At 51.5% G+C, this 22,812-nt stretch overlaps 2 protein-coding genes and 2 long non-coding RNA genes across 8 annotated transcripts; 2 read left to right on the forward strand and 2 right to left on the reverse strand.

Moving 5' to 3' along the window:
- Nucleotides 1-462: 462 nt before the first annotated feature.
- LOC106147531 lies at nucleotides 463-5,514 on the forward strand. Of its 2 annotated transcripts, none has more exons than XR_001232453.1 (3): nucleotides 463-643; nucleotides 3,339-3,440; nucleotides 5,414-5,514. It is a non-coding gene; the product is annotated as an uncharacterized LOC106147531 (long non-coding RNA). The 2 variants fall into 2 exon arrangements; XR_001232452.1 differs by lacking the exon at nucleotides 5,414-5,514 and adding an exon at nucleotides 5,228-5,314.
- Nucleotides 3,856-12,956, reverse strand: Mypop (Myb-related transcription factor, partner of profilin). 3 transcript variants are annotated; one of them, XM_005413821.1, is made up of 3 exons: nucleotides 12,875-12,956; nucleotides 11,669-12,219; nucleotides 3,856-5,130 (listed from the first exon to the last, which is right to left on the reverse strand). In XM_005413821.1, exons 2-3 carry the CDS (start codon nucleotides 12,165-12,167, stop codon nucleotides 4,451-4,453), a joined length of 1,179 nt encoding a protein of 392 aa, XP_005413878.1. In that variant the 5' UTR covers nucleotides 12,168-12,219; nucleotides 12,875-12,956; the 3' UTR covers nucleotides 3,856-4,450. The 3 variants fall into 3 exon arrangements, with proteins under 3 accessions (XP_005413878.1, XP_013365029.1, XP_013365028.1); XM_013509575.1 differs by having other exon boundaries at nucleotides 11,669-12,173; nucleotides 12,882-12,940; XM_013509574.1 differs by lacking the exon at nucleotides 12,875-12,956 and having other exon boundaries at nucleotides 11,669-12,253.
- A 281-nt stretch (nucleotides 12,957-13,237) lies between these two features.
- On the forward strand, nucleotides 13,238-18,999 carry LOC106147532. 2 transcript variants are annotated; one of them, XR_001232455.1, is made up of 4 exons: nucleotides 13,238-13,681; nucleotides 14,604-14,739; nucleotides 16,845-16,997; nucleotides 18,736-18,999. It is a non-coding gene; the product is annotated as an uncharacterized LOC106147532 (long non-coding RNA). The 2 variants fall into 2 exon arrangements; XR_001232454.1 differs by lacking the exon at nucleotides 14,604-14,739.
- Nucleotides 19,000-20,674: 1,675 nt separating this feature from the next.
- Nucleotides 20,675-21,197, reverse strand: Nanos2 (nanos homolog 2 (Drosophila)). Its single transcript, XM_005413823.1, has one exon. It carries the CDS (start codon nucleotides 21,195-21,197, stop codon nucleotides 20,784-20,786), a length of 414 nt encoding a protein of 137 aa, XP_005413880.1. The 3' UTR covers nucleotides 20,675-20,783.
- Between the last annotated feature and the right edge of the window lie 1,615 nt (nucleotides 21,198-22,812).

Here is a 22,812-nt window from a genome sequence, read left to right on the forward strand (position 1 = left end):
TCTTCTCTGAGCCTCAGTTCCCCCGCCTATCAAAGGAGGACCGATGACGGGTTAGGAAAGCAGATCCTGGGGCGGCGCGAAGAGGCCCTGATTGGATGGTTTTAGTGGACAGGAAGCAGGCAACTGTGGTGGGGGGTGTGTACTTGGCACTTTGTTCTCCCGTAGAGTCCTCGATATCAGTTTCTGGGACCAACCACAGTGGGCGAGAGCAGAGGACTGAGGACTCCCAAACCAGGCCTCGCCTCAGTTTCTTCCTCTAGTAAAGGAAAGGAGCGCCCTCCAATTCTGTTCAGTTTTCCCTGTGCGCTTCGGTCTGCAAAGGGTTACACTGGCCTTTTCTCCGCCACTCCCCTATTTTACTACACTTCCCAAAATGCTTTGCGGTCCGAGCTAGTGACGCACTTCCGCTGTCTGGAAGGCCGGGGAGGCCTTCCTGATTCACACTGCCCCCCCCCCCGCCCCCCCAAGTTTCTGGAGCGCTTTTTTCCCTTACTTTCGGCACACGGGCTTTGGGCACACATATCCTCTTGCTCCCTAACTGGAATTAACAGAAGAGGACAAAGAGATGGCGAGCAAAAAGAGGGGCCTGGGGGAGAGCAAGCGCCACAGCACCACCTTCCCAACCTTCAGCATCTACTACGTGGTGGGCCCAGCCAGGATTTAGGGACCCCTGAGTTTCCACTTCCGGGAGTCGGGAACAGTAGGAGGCGGCTTTGGGGAGGGGCGATGCGGGTTTTCGGGTTCTAACCCTCGGAAATCGTACTCTTTGGGTCTGGGTCCGAGTGAGGTGCTTCCAAGTATGTGAATGACTTGATGGGTTTTCATTCATTAGGGCTTCTCAATACAAAAACATGCTGCCTGCCCTCCTATCCCCTGCAACCACAAACAGCCCCGATTTCAGCTATAAAACGTCTGTTTCACAACTTTACCTACCACCTGTTACTACTTTAAACTTTGCATCACTCTCTGATGCTGGGGTTGAAACCAGGAAGGGGCCTTGGATACATCCCTAACCCCTTTTTAAAATTTTGAGACAGTGTCTTGCTAAATTGTCCAGGCTGGCCTCAAACTTAAGTCTCCTGCCTCAGCTTCCCAGAGTGCTGGGATTACAGGTATACACCACCACGTGGAGACTTTTCTCCATTCTTAAAAAAAAACAAAAAAAAAACAAAAAAAAAAACTGTTGCCTTATTCTAGGGAGTATTATAATCATGGGTTTCCTGTACTAGCTACTCTGAATTACTAGGGATTAAGCTCAGGGCCTTTGCACTGCACTACATTCTCATCATCGCTTTTTGAGACAAGTTCTCCCTGTTATCACTAAATTGCCCAGGGAGGGTCCAATTCCTAATCTATGATCCTCCTGCCTCAGCCTCCCAGTGCTATGATTAAAGTGTGTACCACCAAGCCCAGCAACATTTTTTTTAACTGCTTGAGGTGCATTCAACAAGGTCTTTACTCCTAAGCAATCCCCCTAGACTTGCTTCTTTAAAAAAAAAAAAAAAAATACAGTAAGTTTCCATCTTGTTTCCATGGACTTCTTCGTTGTCCTGGTGATCCTCAGGCAGGTGTCCTTGTACTTGAACCAGCCATGCAAGCTGTTTTGATCTCATGGTTCTACCTTTCCAGCTCAAGACATTCTGCATGCAAACTGATTAAACCTGAAATTTCAGACATTTCTTTGGACACATTCTTTATGAAAGATTCTAGGGAGATTAAAAAAAAAAAAAAAGTCTGATTATAGTGCCTACATACAAATCTCATTTCTGGAGGTTTAAGGGCATGGTGCTGCTATGAGCTTCGCTGTCATGAGGCAGGTAGCAACACAGTGTAATGGTTCACATTAAAAAAAAAAAAAAAAGCCTGGTGTAGCCGGGCGTGGAGCCACATGCCTGTAATCCCAGTACTTGGGAGACTGAGGCAGGAGGATCCTTGGGAGTTCAAGGCCAGCCTGGGCTACAAAGTGAGCTCAAGGCCAGCCTGAACTGCATAGAGAGACCTTGTCTTAAAAATACTAAAAAACAAAAACAAAAAAACAAAAAAAACTGGTGTATAATTATATAATGCCTATAATTTCAGTACTTGGGAGGCTGAGGTAATGTGAGATCTACTCCAGCCTGGGCTGCATTATGAATTCAGTGCCAGCCAGAACTACATAGCAAGACCCTATCTCAAAAAAAAAAAACAAAAGTTTTAAAGCTTCAGAACCACACAAAAGGCCATTCACATGCCATATAAAATTGCTTTCGTGCCATTATTTAGTAAATACTAGTGGGAATTAAGAATTCTGGCCAGATTCAGATTTCATGTGGGACAGACTGATTTGACCTGTGACAGCTGGGGCCTCTGGCAAGTACTTTTGAGGAAAGGCAATGGAAGCCGGGCATGGTGGTGCACGTCTGTAATCCCAGCACTCGGGAGGCTGAGGCAGGAAGATCGTTGCAAGTTCAAGACCAGCCTGGGCTATGAAGTGAGCTCAAGGCCAGCCTTAACTGCATAGAGACCCGGTCTCAAAAAAAAAAAAAAAAAAAAAAGGCAATGGAGACCCCTGGTCTGTTTTTCCCTTGGGTCCCTTTAGGTTGAATGCAAACATGCATATAAACACTTAGCTTGGTGCCTGCCAGAGACAAATGCCATACAGTTGGGCATGTAGCTCAGTGGTGGACACCAGCCCAACAAGCATGAGGCCCTGGGTTCATTCCTAACACAGAGGGAGAGGGGCCTAAACAGGTGTGGTGGCACACACCTATAATCCTAGCACTGGAGAGGTTGGGGCAAGAGGATTGCTGGGAGTTCAAGGTCAGCCTGCAATACAATGGAACAACACTGTCTCAACTCAATAAAACAAAACAAGAAAAGCTGGTTGTGATGGCACACACTTGTAATTCCAGTACTCTGGAAGGCTGAGGCAGGAGGACTGCAAGTTTAACTCTAGCAGGGGCAATTTGGTTAGACTCAATCTCAAGATTAAAAATAACAATGGGCTGGGGTTATACACCACCAATAAAAAGTATCTGTTTTTAAGCTGGGTATTACTCCACATCCTGAACGCCTCTTGGTGCTGGGCAGTGGTAGGGACACTGCAACCACTGACAGAGGTTCAGGCCTTGCCCTGATGACACTTGTCCTGGTGATGGAGGTAGATATATGAAGTTTAAATTTAACTGCTGTGTACATGGGGCAGGGTTGTCAGAAACACCTCTCATGAGAAGTAACCTTTCAGCTGAGACAAAGGATGGAAAGGAATCTAACTCTAGAAAAGACACTCATTAAATTTTTGTGGGCTTTCTGGGGGGAAGCAGCGTTGACACCCCTAAATCTTTATGTTCATTTTACAGATGAGGACAATGGAGTACCACGGCTCTACTGCAGCAGGTACAGAGTACAAAAGAACCAGTTCCTGCCTCTCTGAGACTTTGGGGGCAATGTACCTCGAACAGGTAAAGGCCCAAGCTCGCTTAAGGGATGCTATGAAAAAGAACCACACAACACTGCAACAAGATTGGCACTGGGCCACGGATACAGCTCCGTGGCACAAGTGCCTGCCCGGCAAGTGCAAGGTCCTGAGTTTGATTCCTGGTACCAAAAAAAAAAAAAAAAAAAAAAAAAAATTGGCAGAGGCCAACCCATCTCAGCCTGGGGGATGGAATCCATGATGCTCTCCTGGAAGAGGTGACTTTTAGGCTGGTACCTGAACCATCAAGAAGGGTAAGATTTCACTGACAAAGACTTGATGGTTTTTTTGTTGGGGGCTGGGGATGGAGGAGAAGCTTGGAAAACCAACAGACCAGCCTCCCCAACTTCAAGGAGGTGGTGCACTATGGGTGCTGGACTCCTAGGCCTCACTCCAAGTGATTGCATGAAAAATAAGTTTATTGGTATCTTGTCACCACTGAGGAGAAAGGAGCGGGCTGAGCTCAGGAGGTCAGAGATGGCGATGGAAGGCAGAGGGCCCAACCCATCCCCCCAGGCAGAACTCTACCCATCTCCCCAGTGTACAGACAGGTGTATCCTCTTTGTCATCCACATTCTGATTTGTCTAGCAACTCCCAACCCCTCCAAAGTCTGGGCTGGGGAGGTGGGCAAGCCCCCACGGGTCAATTCTCTTCAAGTCAAGAACAGGAATTGTTAGGGGTGCGGCATGTGCAGACCCGAGAGGTTCCCTCCCCACCCACAAAGGGCAATATAATACAGAAGGTAAAACTGATGGCTTAGAAGTCAGGGTTGAGGACGGCAGCCAGGCAGACAGCACTGTACCAGAGAAAGGGGCGGGGGGAGCCCATCAAGAGCCGCCCCCCGAGAATCAGGCACTAACTAGCACAGGGAGCGGGGCGCTCACTCCCTGGAACAGGGAGCCAGGGAGCAATTTGGATGGCAAGGAGCATCGCCCCCCTTGACTGCGCCAAGCGGGGAGTAGGAGTGCAGGCAGAAGGAGTGGGGAAAGGAGATTTCACGGAGATTTCCATCGGCCCCGCCTCTTCCGCGTAGGGAACCCCTTTCTCCTCTTGTGCGGGGGTGAGTCGTGTAGAGGGAGTGGGGCTGGGGGCGGCCGGGGCGCCCCCTCCGCACTCTGAGGGGCGATGATCACCCCCCTGGAGGCCACCACAGCCCCATCCGCGACAGCTGCCACCACGGAGACAGGTTCTGGGGAGACCTCCACCTTGGGGGCAGGTGGGGGCAGGACTGGCTTGGGAGGTAGGGGCGGAGGCGGGGGCAGCGGGTCGACTGGGGTTCCGGGCAGAAGGGGTAGCAGGGCGCTGAGGGCCTCGCTCAGTTTGGCCAATCCCTGCCGAAGGGTGCCAGCCAGCTCCCGGATGGCGTTGGCAGTCTCCTGCTGGGCTCGCAGGAAGTCCAGGGAGGGGTCTGGGGCCGAAGGCGCGGGCGGAGGCCGAGGAGCGGGTGGGGGGCTGGGGGACGCGGGTGGCACCTGTGCCGGCGGCTGGGGTGGCGGTGGAGGGGCTGAGGGCGGTGGAGACAAGGCCAGGCGGGGCAGTTGGACAGTCTGCACGGCTGGAGGGGGCGGGGACTCACGCTCCTTGGACGGTGGGCAGCCCCCTTCCTGGGGATTCCCGGAGGGCCGCGTCCAAGGCTCCGGACTGCTGGCTTCCCCCTTGCTGTGGGCAGGTGTATCTGCCAGAGAGAGAGAGACACAGAGAGAGAGAGAGAGAGAGAGATGAAGGTACTTGGGGTGATCAAAAAATAAGGTGACCGTCTACTTTTCTTTCAGGGGTGTTACGGCAGAGGACATACTGCCCTGAAGCTCCCTCAAAACGCCCCTCCTGCTCCAAACACACTTATCCCACCATTCTTGCCACTCTGTGAAGCAGCTCTGGAAGTCCTCTTCGTGTCTTTAGCTGTGCATTCATGGCTGCCTGGATGCCCTAAAATGATTCAAAATATCTATCTTTCACAGTCACTGTGACTTCGGGAAAAGCCAGAAGCTGCACAAGCCCATGTCAGATGGACAAGTGCCCGCGGCATGAGTCTGTTTTCCTGCTGGACCGCGTGCTACCTACTCACCGTATTTCTGATCACACTTCACAAAAGTACCCAAGGACTTGCAGAACTGCTTCAGAAAGTGGCAGAAACAACGGAGTGCACTTGAAGAGAAGGGACGCCTGGGGAGGGGTTAACTGCAATGAGTCTTTTACTGTAATAAAATTTTAGAATTTAAACATTTACTGACATGCTGGTTTTTGTTTGTTTGTTGTTGTTTTTTGTTTTTTTCCGTTATCAGGAATCGAACTCACAACCTCACGCTTGCCAGGCAGGACCTGTGTCGCTGAGCTAAATCCCCAGCCCCCCATTCACTGACATTTTGATCACCCATTCCATGCTCGACCTGGCAATACTATCCTGATTTCTCCTTTCCTCTTCTTGTTCATCTGTCCCCTATCCTGGCTCCAAAGTGATCTTTTTATTCTATTATTTTTTCTTTTTTTAGAGATAGGGTCTTACTATATAGTTTAGGGTGGACTTGAACTCATTATGCAGCCCTGGCTGGCCTCTAATTTGCAGTGATCCTCCTGTCTCAGCTTCCTGAGTGGTGGGATTACAGGCATGCACCACCACCAAACTTGGCTTCCCAAGTGTTCTTTTTCAAATTTAAACCAGCTCATGCCTTGGAGCAGAACCCTCTGACAGTCAGTGTACCCTAAGGGGACACTCAATACATTTCACCTGGCTGGCCCTGTGCCAGCTAGAGTGGAAAAAGGGTCCCAGAGATTCTGAGCAACAGGCAGCTCCTGCCACACTCAGAGGCTCTGAACCCCCTGGACATTCACCCCCATTCCTTTCAGGCTACACTGCTGGACCCTGGGGAGATGGAGGGCTGGGAGGAAGTGGTGTGCCATTGCAGGCTCTCTCCAACCAGGACGGCAGGATTTCCCAGTTCAACCCCCGCTGCCAGGCTCCCCTGGCCTCCATGCACTGGGGATCTCATTTCTAGCATGGCCTCAAGCAGTTCGCAACAGGGCTCCCAGATTCCTGGGCAGCCTGAACCTCTGTCCTGAGCTCCCAACTCTGCTCTGCAGTGTCTCCAGCTGTGTCCTGGGCATGGCTGCTAGGTGTCTAGTAAAGCCTCTGACTCACTGGCTCAAAGCTGAGCTGCTGCTCCGCCCCCATCTCTCTTTCCTCAGCCAGCCTCATCTCAGCTGGCAGCAGTGCCACATTCCAGCTGCTGGGAGAAATACCTTGCTTGTTTTTTTCTCCAGATACTATCCATGCACGATCGCCATGGCATCTGCCTTCAAATAAAAACCCAACCCCCAACCTCTTACCTCAACCCCTCACTTCCCACTCGAGTGATTGTGTTTGGTCTCTTTACTGTGCTCCCTGTTCCTGCCCCTAATCCCTGGCCATGCCACAAGCCCAGAGGGTCCACCTGAAATACAGGCAGGGTACAGGACAGAAACCCAAATAAAAGAACACAGACTGGGGCTGGGAATATAGCTCAGTGGCACAAGCGCCTGCCTGGCAAGCACAAGGTCCTGAGTTCGATCCCTGGTACCTCAAAAAAAGAACACGGACTGCACAATTCCCTTCTTTTTTTTTTTTTTTTTTGGTTTTTCTCTGGTACCAGGAACCAAACTCACGACCTTGCGCTTGCCACTTTGCTGCTGAGCTAAATCCCCAGCCCCTGCACAACTCCATTCTTATGACATGTCTAGAACAGGCCATGTCTGGCACAGGCCAATCTATAGACAAAGTAAACTCGTGGCTCTCTAGGGCTGGGACTGCATGAGATGGCTTCCAGCCAAAGGGGATCTTTTTTTTTTTTTGGTACCAGGAATCAAACTTGGGACCCTGTGCTTGCCAAGCAGGTGCTGTGCCCAAGCCCCAGGGAGCTCTTTTTGAGAGAACAGAAAGGTGGTACAACTCTGAAAACACTAAAAGCGAATGAATCGTACACCTTATTTTTGTGTCATTTTTTTTTTTTTTGCCTTTTTGAGACAGGGTCTCGCTATGCGGTTCAGGCTGGCCTTGAGCTCACTTTGTAGCCCAGGCTGGCCTTGAACTCACAACGATCCTCCTGCCTCAACCTCCCAAGTGCTAGGATTATATGCATGTGCCACCACACGTGGCCATTTTTGTGTAATTTTTTTCTTTGAGACATAGTCTTGCTATGTAGCCCAGGGTGGCCCTGAACTTATGGCAATCCTCCTGTCTCAGCCTTCTGAGTGTTGGGATCACAGGCATGTACTACCACACCTGGCTTCTACACCTTTTTAATTTTCGTTTTTTTTTTTTTAGTGCTTGGGATGTAACCCACTGCCTCGTTCATGCTAGGTAAGTGCTCTAACACAAAGCACTTAATTGTATGGTATAGAAATTTTATCTCCATAAAGCTGCTTTTGCAATTCAAGACAAATACAAACCAGGTGCTGTCTTTTTGTATGTTTGTTTGTTTGAACCTTCCTGAAGCTTCCATCCCACTCAACGGAAAAAGCAAAGTCCTTGAGGCCCCCAGGGCACTGCATGATTTACCTCCATTGCCTCCCTGACCTCAAGTCCCTCTGCTCCCTCTCCCTCACTGGCTCTGGTCACAATCGCCTCCTTGCTGGTCCTCAGTACACCAGGTTTCCTCCTGCCTCAGGGCCTTTGCACAGACTGATCCTCTGGCCTGGAAAGACCTTTCCCCAGTCACCTGGCTGGCTTCCTCTCTTACCTCCTTTAAGCCTTCAGGCTGAGCTGACATGATGGCTCTTCTTGCCTCCTTGTAGAGCCCTTTCTCGACAGTCGATGGCAGCTAAAGAAGCTGCCATCCCTTTCCTTTTCTCTTCCCTAGTCCTACCGGCTTTCACTTACAGCTCTCATGCCCCCTGGCACAGATGTGACCAATTTTCCTGTCTCTTCCTCCCAATATCAGCTCTACCAGGTGGGCTTTCTTGTTTACTCAGAACCTAGAATCATATCCATCTTTTCTTTTTCCTTTTTTTCCCAGTACTACTGGGAATCAAGCCCAGGGGCACTCTGTCACTGAGCTACTTCTCTGGCCCCTGAAAAAATGTTTCAGCCAAGGTCTCACTAACTCTCTAAGTTGCCCAGATGGGCTGGAGCTTGCAATCCTGTCTCAGCCTCTTAATCCTCCATGGTAGGATTATAGGTAAGCGCTGCCATATCTGGCTTATACTTTTTCTTTTCTTTGTTTTTTTTTTTTTTTTTTTTTTTTTTGAGAAAGGCCTTACTATGTAGCCTAGGAGGGCTTTGAACTCATAGTGATCCTCCTGCCTCAGCCTCCTGAGTGCTGGGATTGCTGGCATGTGCCACCACACCCAGCTACAGCCTCAGCTCTTGTCCCCACTGCAGCCTTCTTCCACTTTCCTGCCTCAGGGCCAAGGCGCACACTGTTCCCTCCACCAGCATCACCCACCTCGCACTGCCCCTTGGCCAGCTCAGATGTCCCTTCCTCAGAGAAGCCTGGCCCCTGTCCTTGCCCAGTTAAATTGCCCTGGTCCCCCCGCAGAGCACCCCCTCCCTTGAATGGTGGGAGCCCAGCTTCCCAGAGCAGCCAGCTCAGGAGGCTGCAAGAGAGGGGATAGTGGGGCTTTTACTGGACAGTTACTGCACACCTCTTTACTGAATCCACCAGTCATGGCCTGGCCTTCACACCCACAGTGCTCAAGAGTCATAGAAGGGCCACTAAGAAAGTCAACATATTTATTGGCAACCTTGGGGCCTCAGTTTCCCCATATGTAAATGAGCATATTTGTAAGCATGAGACTGAGCAACCAGTAACAGTACATCTCCCCCAGAGCCACCATAGGGACTCACTTGTCACTACAGGCTCTTTCTCACTTGAAAATATTATATCAAGGATAAATGGTCTTTAGCTCTCACAACAAAATGGGTCAGGCTGCTGTAGGCTGTGCTAGGCTCTGTTCCTGTCCTTCAATCAAAGCAGTTCCTCTTTGTAAGTTTTACAGTGTTAAGAGTGTATTTAAAGGTCCTCCAGGCATCTTCCTGCCTCAGGGTCTTTGCACATGCCTTTTCCTCTAGCTGAAGTACTCTTCTCCCAAATAGCCACTAGGTTCAAACTCTCTATTCAGATCCCTGCTTGATTTCACATCCTTGAAGGAGCCCTTCCTGATTATATGTCTATATGGCCTCTCTCATCAGGCACTGCCTTCCTAATATGCTTTATTTCTTTCCCTAATTCTTACCATTTTCCAGTGTATCACCAGTTTGGGGGACTACTGTTTGTGGCCTGTACCCCCTTGTGGAAAGGGCGTTTGTCTTTTTGTCCACAGTATTTGCAGCACCTTCTATAGTGTCCTGGCTTGGAAAAGGTTCTTAATACAAATTTATTGAACCAGTGAATCAAGTGGTTATGTAATTTCTGAGAAAACGTTTGTCATTTCTGCTCTGGCACAACAGGGCCATTTCTCAGGTAGAAACACCAAGGTTTAGCCAGGCACAGTGGGATATGCCTGCAATCTCAGCACTCTGGGAGGCTGACCAGTAGGATCATAAGCTGGAGCCCAGCATGCACAGCACAAGCTAATCACTTAGGGAACCACTATCTCAAAATAAAAACACTAAAATAAAGAAGGGCTAGAGATGTAGCTCAGTGTGAATACCCAGGGTTCAATCCCCAGTACTGTAAACAAAATCAAAACGAAACCAAAAACCACTGAGGTTGGAGTCAAATTTAGAACAAGGGTCCCCAACGATTGTGTCTCCTGTTCCAGACACTTCCATGTCGCCAAAAGGCTCACAAGATGAAGTCCCAAGTCCTGACCTAAACTTTGGGTTTTTTTTGCCTTTTTGAGACAGGGTCTCACCATGAAATTCACACTGGCCTTGAGCTCACTTTGTAGGCGAGGCTGCTCTTGAACGCACAATGATCCTCCTGCCTCAGCCTCCTGAGTGCTGGGATTACAGGCGTGTGCCACCATGCCTGGCCTGACCTTGACTTATGAGCCCTGCTTAATCTAATTCTGGCAAAACCACTAGCTTTCAGCGGTAACTGTTAGATCTGGGCAAGACAGCCCAGTGGTTAAATGTATGGGCGGGGCACTGGATACACACTTGTTTGAGTCTACCTCCAGTGAGCGAATGAGTTTCTAAAATCCTGAACTGTCTTGGTCTGATCATCTCCAAGCCCTTCCCTTCCAAATTCCTCACTTCAATCTTGAGGCTCAGCATGGCTTGGATTTTGCTAACCTCTCTGCCCCCATCTCAAAACATTTCTTCAATCTTTCACTTTTCCCCAAACTAGCCAAGCTTTCTTCCCCCAACGGCTGCACAAGGTGTTTCCTCTCCCAGCTCTTTTTCATTCTTACTCTTTGTGCCTCAGCTTTGTCACGCCCCCTCTCTTCCAGGAAGCCCTCCTCCATGCCCTAGGCTGTGGCTGGCGCCTGCTGTGGGGCCCCTCAGCCTCTGGGCTCCCCCACTCCAGGCCTGCCACTCTGAGTCATCACTGTCTCTCCACTGTCACCAATGTGTCCACAACACCGCCCACCACAAGGCAGATACCTGAGGAATAGCAGTGTAAGAGTCAATTCAGAGGCAAGGCTAAGCCAAAAGTCAGTCTCAGGAACCCGGTCTCCACACCGCCTCTACTGGAGGCATGACCTTGAGATAGTTACTGGACCTCTGCAAATCTTCGATTTATAAAATAGTCAAAGTATTAGTACCTCCCCATCACTAACAGTGGTATCAAGTTAACCGTGGGGCCGGGGATACAGCTCAGCTGCGCAGTGCCTGGACGGCAAGCCCGAGGTCCTGAGTTCTATTCCCGGTACCCCTCGGAAATGCTGTACCAAGCAATCTGCCCATATGACCTCACTTAAGTCTTCACAGCAGGCCCTAGAGATGCAGACTATTTTTATCGTGCCTTTACAGATACAGAAAGCGATGTGCAGTAACTTCCAGGGATGACACAGTTGAGCGGTAAAGATCTGCCTGTGCAGGGATTCCAATTGTGGCCCTGAGCCAGGACTCCTAGATCTGGTTTCACTTCTGACTCGGACAGTCACTAGTGAGGGGATCTGGGGCAAGTTTTATTTTTCTAAGCTTAATTCTCCCAGCTGTAAAATGTAGATAAACAGTAGCCACCTCCCAAGATTTTAGTGAGGATCCGATTAGCCACATAAAGGACTTGGATCAGCTCCAGACGTCGGGACTTAGTGTTTGCTTTTGCAAAGACGATAGTGCAGAAACTCACCTGCCCGTCGGTCCTCCCTGCGGTCCTCAGACAACACATAGCGTTGGGCACAGGCGCTCGGAGCGGGCGGCTGCGAGGAGGCGGCTGCAGGTGGCTCCTCCGCCCCAGCACTCGATCCTGGCCCCGCCACACTGGGCCCCAGGATGGCGAAAATGGTCTCCTCCTCCGCGGAGAAGGAGTCCTCGGCGGCGGGGCCTGCACCTTGCGTGGAGTGCGGCACGCGGGCCAGCTTTTCCTTGGTGCGGCGCTTGAAGTCGTTCCAGCGCTTCTGCACCTCCTGGCCCGTGCGCTTCCAGCTGGTGATGCCATTGATCTTGGCGGCGATGCCGTCCCACACGCGCCGCCGTTCGGCCACGCTCACCCGACGGCTCTGCGCGCCGTAGAGCTGCGGGTAGTGGGCGCGCACCTCCCGGATCAGGATCTGGTTCTCTTCGAACGAGAAGCGCGGCTTGCGCAGCCGGGTGGTCTCCTCCGCTTCGCCCGCCGCCGCGGAGGCCATGGCGCCCCCCGACGCCGCCGTCCGGCCGCCTGCCGCATGGGGGGCGCCGGCGCTGCAGGCAAAGGGTGTACAGCGCTGGCGGGGGCTCACTGTCCCCCAGCCGCCGCGACTCGGGCTCCTACGACCCTGGGGCAGCGGCGGGGGCGCCGGCTGGGGGGCGGTCAGAAGCGCCTGCTAAGAGCGGGCGCGGGCTTCTCTGGGCGCAAAGGACCTTGCTGAGGAGTTGATGGGATTGGGGGAGGGTATGGAGGGAAAGTGCAAGGAGAGGAGGTGTTTGCTGGAGTCGAGGAAAATACACAGGAAAAGAGAGGGAAAGAGAACGGGGTGTCCCGCGGGTCTGGGCATGGGGTAAGAAGGTGCTGAGGTGGGCGATGCAGCGTAGCAAAGAGGAGGAGCATCTAGACCAGAGAGGCGCCCTAGGGGTTCCGAGGGCAATGGGGTGCAAGACTGGCATGAGCAGGGACCTCAGAGGATGTCCGGAACAGCCGTGAGACGGGGACTCCAGGGCCAGTGACAGAGCTGAGAGCACAAAACATTAAGACTGGGGTCTGCGGGGATCGTGGGGCGCTAGGATTGCCAGAAATTAAGGGGACCTCTGGAGATAACGGGGGTCCGAGATCAGACGAGGACCACGGAGGCTATCTGGGATTCCACAAAGAGTGAGGGTTGCGGAGATTGGGAACCGAGTCGGGCCGCGGGTCACTCACCGGCGCCGCCGCAGCCCCAGCCAGCCGGTGGGTCAGGGCTCGGGCTTCTGCGGCCTCTTCCCTCCACCCCACCTCCTCTCTGGGCCCCGCCCCCGGCCGCTCCTTGCCAAGGCGCACGCGCGCCAACCTCCAGTCTGCCCCGAAGCCCTTACAGCTGGGATTTCATTCCCACCCTTCAACGCAGCGCAAGCGCAGAATTGCTCTCCACCAGGGTCCACGGCAGGCTGCAGCTGCGCAGCCGCAAATTTAGCGCTGCACTGGGTCCCCTGGCTTCCTAGTGCTACAACCGCGCACGCGTAAAACTCTGTCGCGCGCATGCGCGTCCCTCGCTACCCCCCGGGCTGTGGTATCCAGACCAGGATGCCGCTCAGGCCACAGCAACCGCTAGAGTAGGAGAGATAACGAGTGGTGTCTCTGGCTTTTAGGCAGTGTTCCAGTCCATTCTGCCCTCCTAAGTACGCGAGTGTTTTTGTTTTTTTGGACAAAGGCAGCGGGGGGGCGGGAAAAGCTCCGTTTCCATGACAACTGCGTGGGTGAGGTGAAGGGGCGTTAGGAAACCTCTTTGCTGCCTTCCATTCCCGCCTCTGTGCTGCGGTGCTTGGGAACTGACACCTCCCACAGGTTGGGGCGGGGCACCGTGGGGATATTCCGCTCCAGCCAGACGCGGTAACCATAGCAACTCCGCAACCTTCCAGCGTTGTCTAGGAAGTTCCCAGTCTACGCCTTTACGTCGTGGCTCGGGTAGGGAGATGTGAGGAGTTTTTTGATGGATAGGTGGGGCGATCTTGACCCGGGCCCCTTCTAAGCGTAAGTATGGAATGTGGAACACAGGTTGCATCAAGTGGACGGCGGGTTGATGGCGTTAAATCTGCTGAACAACGAGTTTAGCATCTTGCAGGAGTCCTCAAGGTCATTCCACAAACCAGACTTCATTTATTCAACAGATATTAATGAAGTGCCCCCAAGGGGCAATAAATATAAAAGACAAAACTTCCAACTTTCATCGAGCTGACTTTTAGCTGGGAGAAACAGGAGATGAGCAAAATAAGATTTATAGGAGAGAAGGTATATTATGAAGAAATTGAACTAGGAAAGGTGGTTGAGGATGGAGGAATTATGTATTGTTTTGGAGGGTGCTGGGGATGTAAGGCAGGGCTCCCCACGTTAGCCACAGGCTCTACCGCTGAGCTACACCCACAGCCCCTGTAATTTTATTTTATGAAAATTATTTTGGGCCGAGCATGGCAATGCATGCCTGCAATCCTAGCACTTGGAGGCTGAGGCAGGAAGATTGCTTTGAGTTCAAGGCCAGTCAGAACTGCATCGTGAAACCCTTCTCTAAAAGACAATAAATAAATGAATAACTATTTATTATTTAATATTTATTATTTTGTATCTTTATTGAAGTTTGATTGAGTGAATGATTTGTGGTACTGGGGTTTGAACCCAGGGCCTCATGCATGCCAGGCACTACCACTGAGCTATACACCCAGCCCCCTCTAATTTTAAAATAAGGTGGCTAGAAGAGGCCTCTCTCAAAAGGTGACGTTTGAATTAAGACATAAAGGAGCTGAGGGAGCAAGGGCAGTCAAAGATGAGACGGTGCCTGTTTTTTTTTTGGGGGGGGGAATCTTTTTGAGACAGGGTCTCCATAAGCAGCTCAGGCTGGTCTTGAGCTCACTTTGTATCCTGGGCTGGTCTGGAACTTGCAACCATTCTCCTGTCTCAGCCTCCCGAGTGCTGGGATTACAGGCGTGCGCCACCACACCTGGCTGAGACTGTGCCTGTTGTTTTCACGAGCATCGAGGAAGCCCGTGGTGCTGGAGTGAAGGGAGCCAGGTCCTACAGGCCCCTCGCAGAGGAAGGTGTGATCTGGTAACTTTAAGAGGGCTCCTCAGGGGAACTGGCAGAGGAGTAGGGGTGGAAACTGGGTGCCGGTGAGGAGGTGGTTACAGTGAGAGGTGGTGGTGGTCCCAGCCCTGGCTGTGCCGCCCCCGGGGGTGGGGTGGTGGGAGGGGAGCGTCAAGGAGGCACTGAGTGTGTTTGACCTGAGTAAAGGGAAGAAGGGGGCTGCCAGGAGCGAAGATGATGAATAGGGCCACAGAAGGATCAAGAGTTCAAGTTTGCCCACACTTGCAGGTACACGTCTGAGTCTAAGCACTCTGGGAGGCTGAGGGCAGAGGATAGCAAGTTTGAGCCCAGCCTGGGCGGTGTAGCAACTTAAGGAGACCCTGTCTCAAAAAAAAAGTAAGAAAAGGCGGAGGATGGCTTGGTGCAAAGGCTCTGGGTTCAATCCCCAGTACCACCACGAAAACAAAAGTTTGGCAGACCTGCCTGCTGCAGCTGCAGCTGCAATCAGAACTGGACAAAGGAAATGTGCCACAGGACACCAGAGTTGTCACAGTTTTTATGTAAGCTTCTAAGGTCAGTCAGCTTTCCTCTTGTTTCTGTGTCGACTAGAATCATAGGACAGACACGGAGCTTGTAATCTGCCAAGTCTCCATCATACCTTGAAGCAGCCTCTCAACTTCTGAGACTCTTCTCTCTGCACTCTTTACAATTTGTTATCTTAGCTCTAGGTGCTCTTTATAAATGAGTTCTTTTTCCATTTCCCAGTCTTTCAATGCAGGGAATTTTCAAGTTTGTACTAATTCTCTTTTTTCTTTGACTACTCATTTATTGACCTATCGCATTTCTTTTTTTTTCTTTTTTTTTTTTTTCATTGTCTTTTTGAGACAGGATCTCACTGTGCAGTTCAGGGTGGCCTTGAGCTCTCTTTGTAGCCCAGGCTAGTCTCGAATTTGCAGCGATCCTCCTGCCTCAGCCTCCCGAGTGCTGGGATTACAGGCCTGTGCCACCATGCCTGGCTTTCTCATTTATTCTTACTGTTCGTTTGTTTGTTTTGAGTCAGAGTCTTCCTATGCAGTTCAGGCTGACCCTGAACTCACTATGTAGCCAAGACTGGCCTCAAACTCATCTTCCTGAGTCCTAGGATTACCAGGTGTGTGCTGCCATGCTCAGCTATCTCATTTGTCCTTGTATTTCAATTATCATCTTTACAAAGTGTCCAGGCATGGTGGCACATGCTTGCAATCCTAGCATTTGGGAGGCTGAGGCACAAAGATTGCTGTGAGTTTGAGCCCAGCCTGGGCCACAAAGTAAGCTCAAGGCCAGCCTGAACTGCACAGGCAGACCCCCTTCTCAAAATAAATTAAAAAAACAAACAACCCTACAGCAACAAACCTAAGGTACTGAACTTCATTGTACCATTCCACATCTCCATATTCCCTATCTCAATTAATGCCATCTTCATCTAACCTCCTGCAAGCCAACAACTCCAGTAACAGCTTCTCGCCTTGTATTACCTGCAAAATTTGGTAGGTATCTCATTTTTCAAATCTACCATCTTCTTCCTATCATTACAGGTTAGTAACTCCTGCAGATTATATCTCATCTAAATTTTCATAAAAGGAAAAAAAAAAAAAGCCAGGCATGGTGGCACACATGTATAATCCTAGCACTCAGGAGGCTGAGGCAGGAGGATTGTTCCAAGTTCGGAGGTCAGCCTGGCTGCAAAGTGAACTCAAGACCAGCCTGAGCTTCAGAGTAAGACCATGTCTCAAAAAGACCAAAAAGAAAAAAAGAGAGACCCTGTCTCAAAATAAAAATAATAAAAAGAGCTGAGGATGTATCTCAGTGGTAGAGCACCCCTAGGTTCAATCCCTGCCACCAAAACAAAACAAAAAGCGCTAGGGAACAAAATCACTGTGCAGAGTGAACGGAAGTCTGGAGTAGGGGCCAGGAGGGGGTTGAGGATGAGAGACTAGACAAGGGCAAGGACAGTGGTGAGGTTAGGAGTGATTTGGAGAGACTTTTTTTTTTGGTGGCATCCAAGGGATTAAACCCAAGATCTTTGCCCTGAGCTACATCCCCAGCCTTTTTTTTTTTTTTTTCCTACTTTTTGAGACAGGTTCTCTCTAAGTCATGAAGTTGCCCAGATGGGGCTGGAGCTTGTGATCCTGCTGCCTCAGAAAAAGCTGGCACGACGGACTTGTTTTTTTGAGAGGGGTCTCACGGTGTCGCCCGGGTTGACCTCAAACTTGAGATCCTCCTGCGTTAGCCTGTGAGTAGCTGGGATTACAGACATGCACCACTAGGCCCGGCATGGCTGCTATTGTCTGTTTCTCTCCAAACCATCTAACACCGAACACCAAGATGTGCAGTCCCAACCCCCAGTCCTTCAGGATTTTAGAAGGACTTTATGGGGTCACTGGAGACATAATGGGGAGGTGAGGGCGTGGTGGGGGAGGGCAGGCCGGTGACCCCACGACTGCTCTTCTCCTAAGAAGAGGCAGGAGTGGCACAGAGAAGTGACCAGCGGGGAAGGAAGGAGGCAGAGAAGGTGTGATGCACAGAAGCAGAGAAAGGGCTGGGGGGCAAGCGGGGAGCAGAAGGATTCTGTATCTGGGAGCGAACCAGGGCCTCAGCCCTTTTCTTTTTTCATCTTTTTTTTTTGAGTCCTACTAAGTCACTAAAGTTCCCAGGATGGGCTCCAACTTGCAATCCTCCTGCCTCAGCCTCCCAGAACTAATCAGTTTGTGGTAATTTGTTAGGGCAGTGCTAGGGAACAAGTCAGGGCTTCTGGGAGAGGCACCCAGGGGGATGTTGGGCAGTTCCTTGAAGCTCTGCAGGTGCTGTGCTAGAGGGGTGAGAGGTCAGGGTCTTGGTCCTTCACAGTCACCCTGCTACTTGATTGTCCATCAAATAAATCACTCAATTTATTAAAAAACAAGAAGTAAAACTTGATGGCGTGTTTTGCCTGTCTCCAGCCTTCCCTTCTAAGCCCCAACCCAGGTGTCCAGCAGCTTCCGGGGCCTCGGATGTTGTGCCACCACCACCAAATGACTTCTGCACCCTCTCACTGTTCCAGGTCCAAGGCATCCCCTCCCAGCCCTGTGTTCTCCTGAGTACCGAATATTAAGTACTGAGTACTGAATATTAAGTACTGAGTAGTTATCTTGAGTACTGAGGCTACCTCCCCTATTTTCCATAACTGCTGCCCAAAGTTTGACAAAGATTAGTCTCTTGGGGAAGAATTGTTTTTCGAGACAGGGTCTCGCTACATAGTTCAGGCTGCCCATCAACTCACTGTGCAGCCTGGCCTGGCTTCAAACTCTCAGTGATCCTTCTGTCTCAGCAACCCTCCTGTTTCAGCCTCCCAGGCACTGGGAACACAGGAGTTCGCTGCCATACCCTGTCCTAGTATCTTTGTTAAACTCCATCACCAGTTTGGGAGGCCCTCTGCCTCCAGCCTGATGCACTCCTAGTGTGAATTAGAAAGGGGTGCCCTTTTGGGGGCAACATGACCCTGGTGGGTGCTCTTGTGTTGGGCTGACCTGCCCTGGGCATACAACACTCTACCCCCATGGCTTTGGATTGCAGGGGCTTTTTTAAAAATTTAATTTAATTTTTTTGCTTTTTTGAGGCATGGTCTCCCTATGTAGTTCAGGCTGACCTTGAACTCATTATGCATTCCAGGCTGGCCTCGGCCTCAGTGATCCTCCTGCTTCAGCCTCCTGAATGCTGGGATTATAGGTGTACGCCACCATGCCTGGCTCTTTTTCTTTCCCTGTGGTTTGGTTTGAAGGTCTTTGTTGTGGGCAGGGCTGCATTTCAGAAAGGGACCTTGTGAACTAAGATCCTTCACTGGGGTCTTTGGTTCCCTAACCCGCGCCTGTGTGAGGAGGAGCCCAGTGGATTTCGGGGGTTGAGGACATACAATGAAGGTCAGGTTTTCACCAGGGTCTGCAACGTCCTGCACTCTGCCCATATCCCGCTCTCCGATCTTATCTCTTACTCAGCAGCTTCCTGTATATTCTGTGAACACACCAGATCATCAGCGCCACTGTGGGACCTCTGAACTTGTGGTGTCCTCTGCCTCGCGCAGCCTTCCCCAGAAGAGAGTCATTTCTAGATTCCATTTGGACTCAGATGTCATGCCGGTGTGACAGCTCTGAATGAACAGCCTTCCCACCAGTGGCTCCAAGAGGGTGCTTAATAAATATTTGTGGAACAAAGCTGGGTGTGGCAGTTCACACTTGCAGTCTAGCACTCTGAGAGGCTGAGTCAGGAGAATTATAAATTTGGGTCTAACCTGGGTAACTTAGCGGGATCCTGTTTCTTTTTTGAGACAAGGTCTCACTATGCAGTTCAGGCTGGCCTTGAGCTCACTTTGTAGCCCAAGCTGGTCTCAGACTCGAAACAATCCTCCTGCCTCAGCCTCCCAAGTGCTGGGATTAGAGGTGTGTACCACGACGCCTGGCCTGGGACCCTGTTTCTTTTTGGTATCGGGAATCGAACTCAGGACCTTGTACTTGCCAAGCAAGGTGCTGTACCGCTGAGCTATATCCCTGGCCCACCCTATTTCAAAATAAAAAATAAAAAAGTAGCTGGGACCCTAGATTCAATTCCTAGTACTGCAAAAATAAAATAAGCACATAAATAAATGTCAGACAAGTATTTGTTGAACAATGGAATAAAAGAAACCCAGCTATCACGACACTTTGTGTATGTGTGTGTTTCCCTGGGAGGGGCTGCAGCTGTCAACGACTCTCCCATGGGGTTTGGGAGCCCAGAGTCAGTTCTGGAACCCCAGTCTCACAGGCCAGGACAGGAAGTCTGGGCAGGACAGGGAAAGGGGAACCTGGGGCCCTGGAAGCGGCTGGGAAGGTACTTGGGGCCAGGCCACAAGTGCCCTGTGGGAGGACGTATGGGGCAGGTGTGGAGAGGAACCGTGGACCCTTTGCAGTTCTACCTCCTGTTTTCAGGAACTTGGGGCCAATGCAGCTCCCCTGATCCTCCACAGCCTCGGAGGGTAGGGCCAGGTTGGAGGAAAAAAACAAACAGCAATTTCGAAGGTAACTCAGAGCGCTCTTTATTCACCAGCGCTCAACATGCAGGCCCTGAGCTCCGAGCCCGGAACCAACCAACTTAAAATCTGACTGGGGCCCTTCTTTTCTTGGCCGTGAAAAAAATAAAATAAATCAAATCAAATCTAGGCGATCGCCATACCCACCTGGGTACGTTTAGCCCCTTTCCTGTGGGAGCTTTGCTGATTTAACTGTTGGACAATAAAACACAGCCAAGTGTCACGATTTGGGCGGGAGGTGGCACAGACGCACCTCTCCCTGGGGAGAAGGGCCCATTGGTGAGCTGGGGCTGGGGACAGGTGGAATGAAGTGGGATAAACAACGTGAAGAACAACTAGGGGGAGATGAAAGGTGTCAGCTCACCCAAACAAGAGAGCAAGGCCCTGTAGTCTCAGATGCGCTTGTGGAGACATCTTGGCCCTCCTGGGTTCCCGTCCTCTCCCCATCTCCTAGTGGCAGGGATGCTTCAGGCAGGCAGGAGTAACAGGGTGGTCCATGTGGAAACTGCGTGTGCTGAAGAAGGTGGAGGTGGACGGTCTCAAACTAGTGCCCATCTTCAAAGGCTCAGGAGCCAGGCGTGTTCATGTCTCCGTTCTCAGAGTGGCCTGGCAGAGCACACTGGTGTCCGGCAGGGTCAGGCAGCCCAAGATGCCTCGAAAGTTGGGGCCCAAGTTGAGAAGTCAAAGAGCAGAGCCAGGGTCACCAGCAGCCCCCAGGAGAACTGAAACTCCAGGAAGAAGGTAGCCCAGACCAAGCCACGGGGGTGTGCAGTCCCCAGGGGAGGGCTCCCGCTGCACCAGGAGGAGCCCGGATGGGCCAGCTCGGCTGCCAGCAGCCTCTGGTGTTTCAGGATCCAGCAGGGTTGGAGCGCTGGGGGTCAGGAGCCCCAAAGGGCTGGAGGAGCAGAGGTAAGGCTGAACGATCTAGACAGGACTGAACCAGGAGGGGTAGGGGTGCAGGTGCTGGGCACCTCAGGGTCCTCAGTGCTTGACCTTCCGGCCAGCTGAGTTGCGTCCACCGCGGCGGTAGAGGGAGTGCTGGTTGCCGTTGAGCGGGCAGTACTTGAGCGTGTGGGCCTGGCCACCGGTGGCTCCGCACAAGGGACACACGTAGTGCCTCAGGATGGGACACAACACCACACCCTCCGGCGTCTTCAGCTGGTGCGAGGCGTAGACATGACGGGACTCCCCGTTGTGTTTGCAGAAGTTGCACAGGGTGGCCCCTGGCTCTGGATCTCGTCGCCCCAGCAGGGGCCCAGGGCTGGACCCCTCGGTCGCCTCTCTCTCCTCAGTCTCCTCGATCTCCAGCCTTTGTGTCCTGCTCTCGATCAGCGCCAGCACCACCTTGCTGAGGTTGAAGTAGTCCCTCCACAAGTCAAAGGGCGGCAGATCCATGGCACCCTGGCAGGTGGTCAGTGGGTGTCCCTGGAGGGACTGGGGGCCAGCAAGCAGGAGCAGCAGACGCCTTGTGGAGTAGAGAGGAGCTGCACCCCCTTTTATACTCCCCAGAGACCCTTCTAAGCAAAGGTGGAGCTTAGGATTTAAAGGGCCAACCCCAGCCTCTGACCCCCATCTGACTCTACTCTCCCCCACAGAGACTGAAAGGAGGTCATGACCCTGTTGCTCTCCCTCCCAGTTGCTGTGTGTCCTACGGAAAGGCCTCTTCGCCACCTGAGCCTCAGTTTGCCTGTCTGTCCGACTTAGGTCCACGCCTGTAAATGCTCCCCATGCCCCGTCCTCAGCGTTGTGGCTGGAGAGGCTGAAGCTTCCCCCACACTCCAGAGCCACTCCTCATCCTAGTAGTAAACCTTTTCTGTGAGCTGGACGCCGCCACACAGCCACCTGCACGGTCTGATGTGCTCATCACACAAGGCCATGCAGGGAACACAGGCCGATCCTGTTTTGTAGATGAGTAGCTGAATGTGCACAGGCCTGGAGCATGCGAGAGGCAGAACTAGTTTGTGGGTCTCCAAAGAAGTCGTCCTTAAATCTCTTCCAGTGGCACACTCCTGTAATCCCAACACTCTGGAGGCTGAGGCAGGAAGATTTCGTGTTTGAGGCCAGACTGGACGGCATGGCAAACGTGCAGTGAGATTGGGCTCTATAGTGAGACCCTATCTCAAAAAATAAAACAAACCCCCTTTCTGATTAAATCCTCTTCCTTGTTACATTAAACTGTGAGTCTGTGTGTATATGCATGTGTGTGTGTACGCATGTGCAGATGTGTGTGTGTGTGCAGGGGTGCATACTGGGAATGGAAGCCAGGGTGTTGCCCATGCTCAGCACACCCTCTGCCACGGAGCTACCTCCCAGCCCCAGAAGGAGCCACTTTTTCAATGAGATTTCTTGGGTACACTCTATAGTGGCCAGTGCTTTACAGACATGGTCAAGGAGGTGAGTACTACCATTTCCATTTTACAAGGGAAGATGTGAAGCTGAGAAAGGTTAAGGCTTATTACTCAGGTCACACAGCTAAGAAATGACAAAATAAGGACTGACACCTACATCTGATCCAGAGGTGCCAGGAATTGATGTTAGAAGTTGCAGAGGGCCTTGGCAGAGAGTTGAGTACAAATCTGGGGGAGGGACAGCGTCCTAGTGGAGTGCTCAGTAAGCAGCCCCATATAGCTGGGCATGGTGGTACACACCCGTAATCCCAGCACTCTGGGAGGCTGAGGCAGGAGGACCAGAAGTCTGAGCCCAGCCTGAGCAGCTTATTGAACTGGTTATGGGTGATTAAAACAAAGCAGTGGAGAGGGAGGGACTTCCAGGTGTAGGCGCAGACTGCACAATCCAGGCAGGGTGGGGTGGGTGTGAGCCACACAGCTTTTCACAGAGAGAAGTAAAAGACCTGTTGGCCATTGCTAGACATCCTCAAAGGAAGAAGAGCTAATGATCTGCTGTGTGGAAGAACAGGCACCACAGGGGGTGACCATGACGGACATAGAGATCTCTGTGCCCAATGCTTGCTTGCTTGCTTGATTTATTTATCTTTTTTTTTTTTTTTTTT

Source organism: Chinchilla lanigera, unplaced genomic scaffold (assembly GCF_000276665.1).
Source record: "Chinchilla lanigera isolate Chin_1 unplaced genomic scaffold, ChiLan1.0 scaffold00173, whole genome shotgun sequence".
Lineage (NCBI taxonomy): Eukaryota > Metazoa > Chordata > Mammalia > Rodentia > Chinchillidae > Chinchilla > Chinchilla lanigera.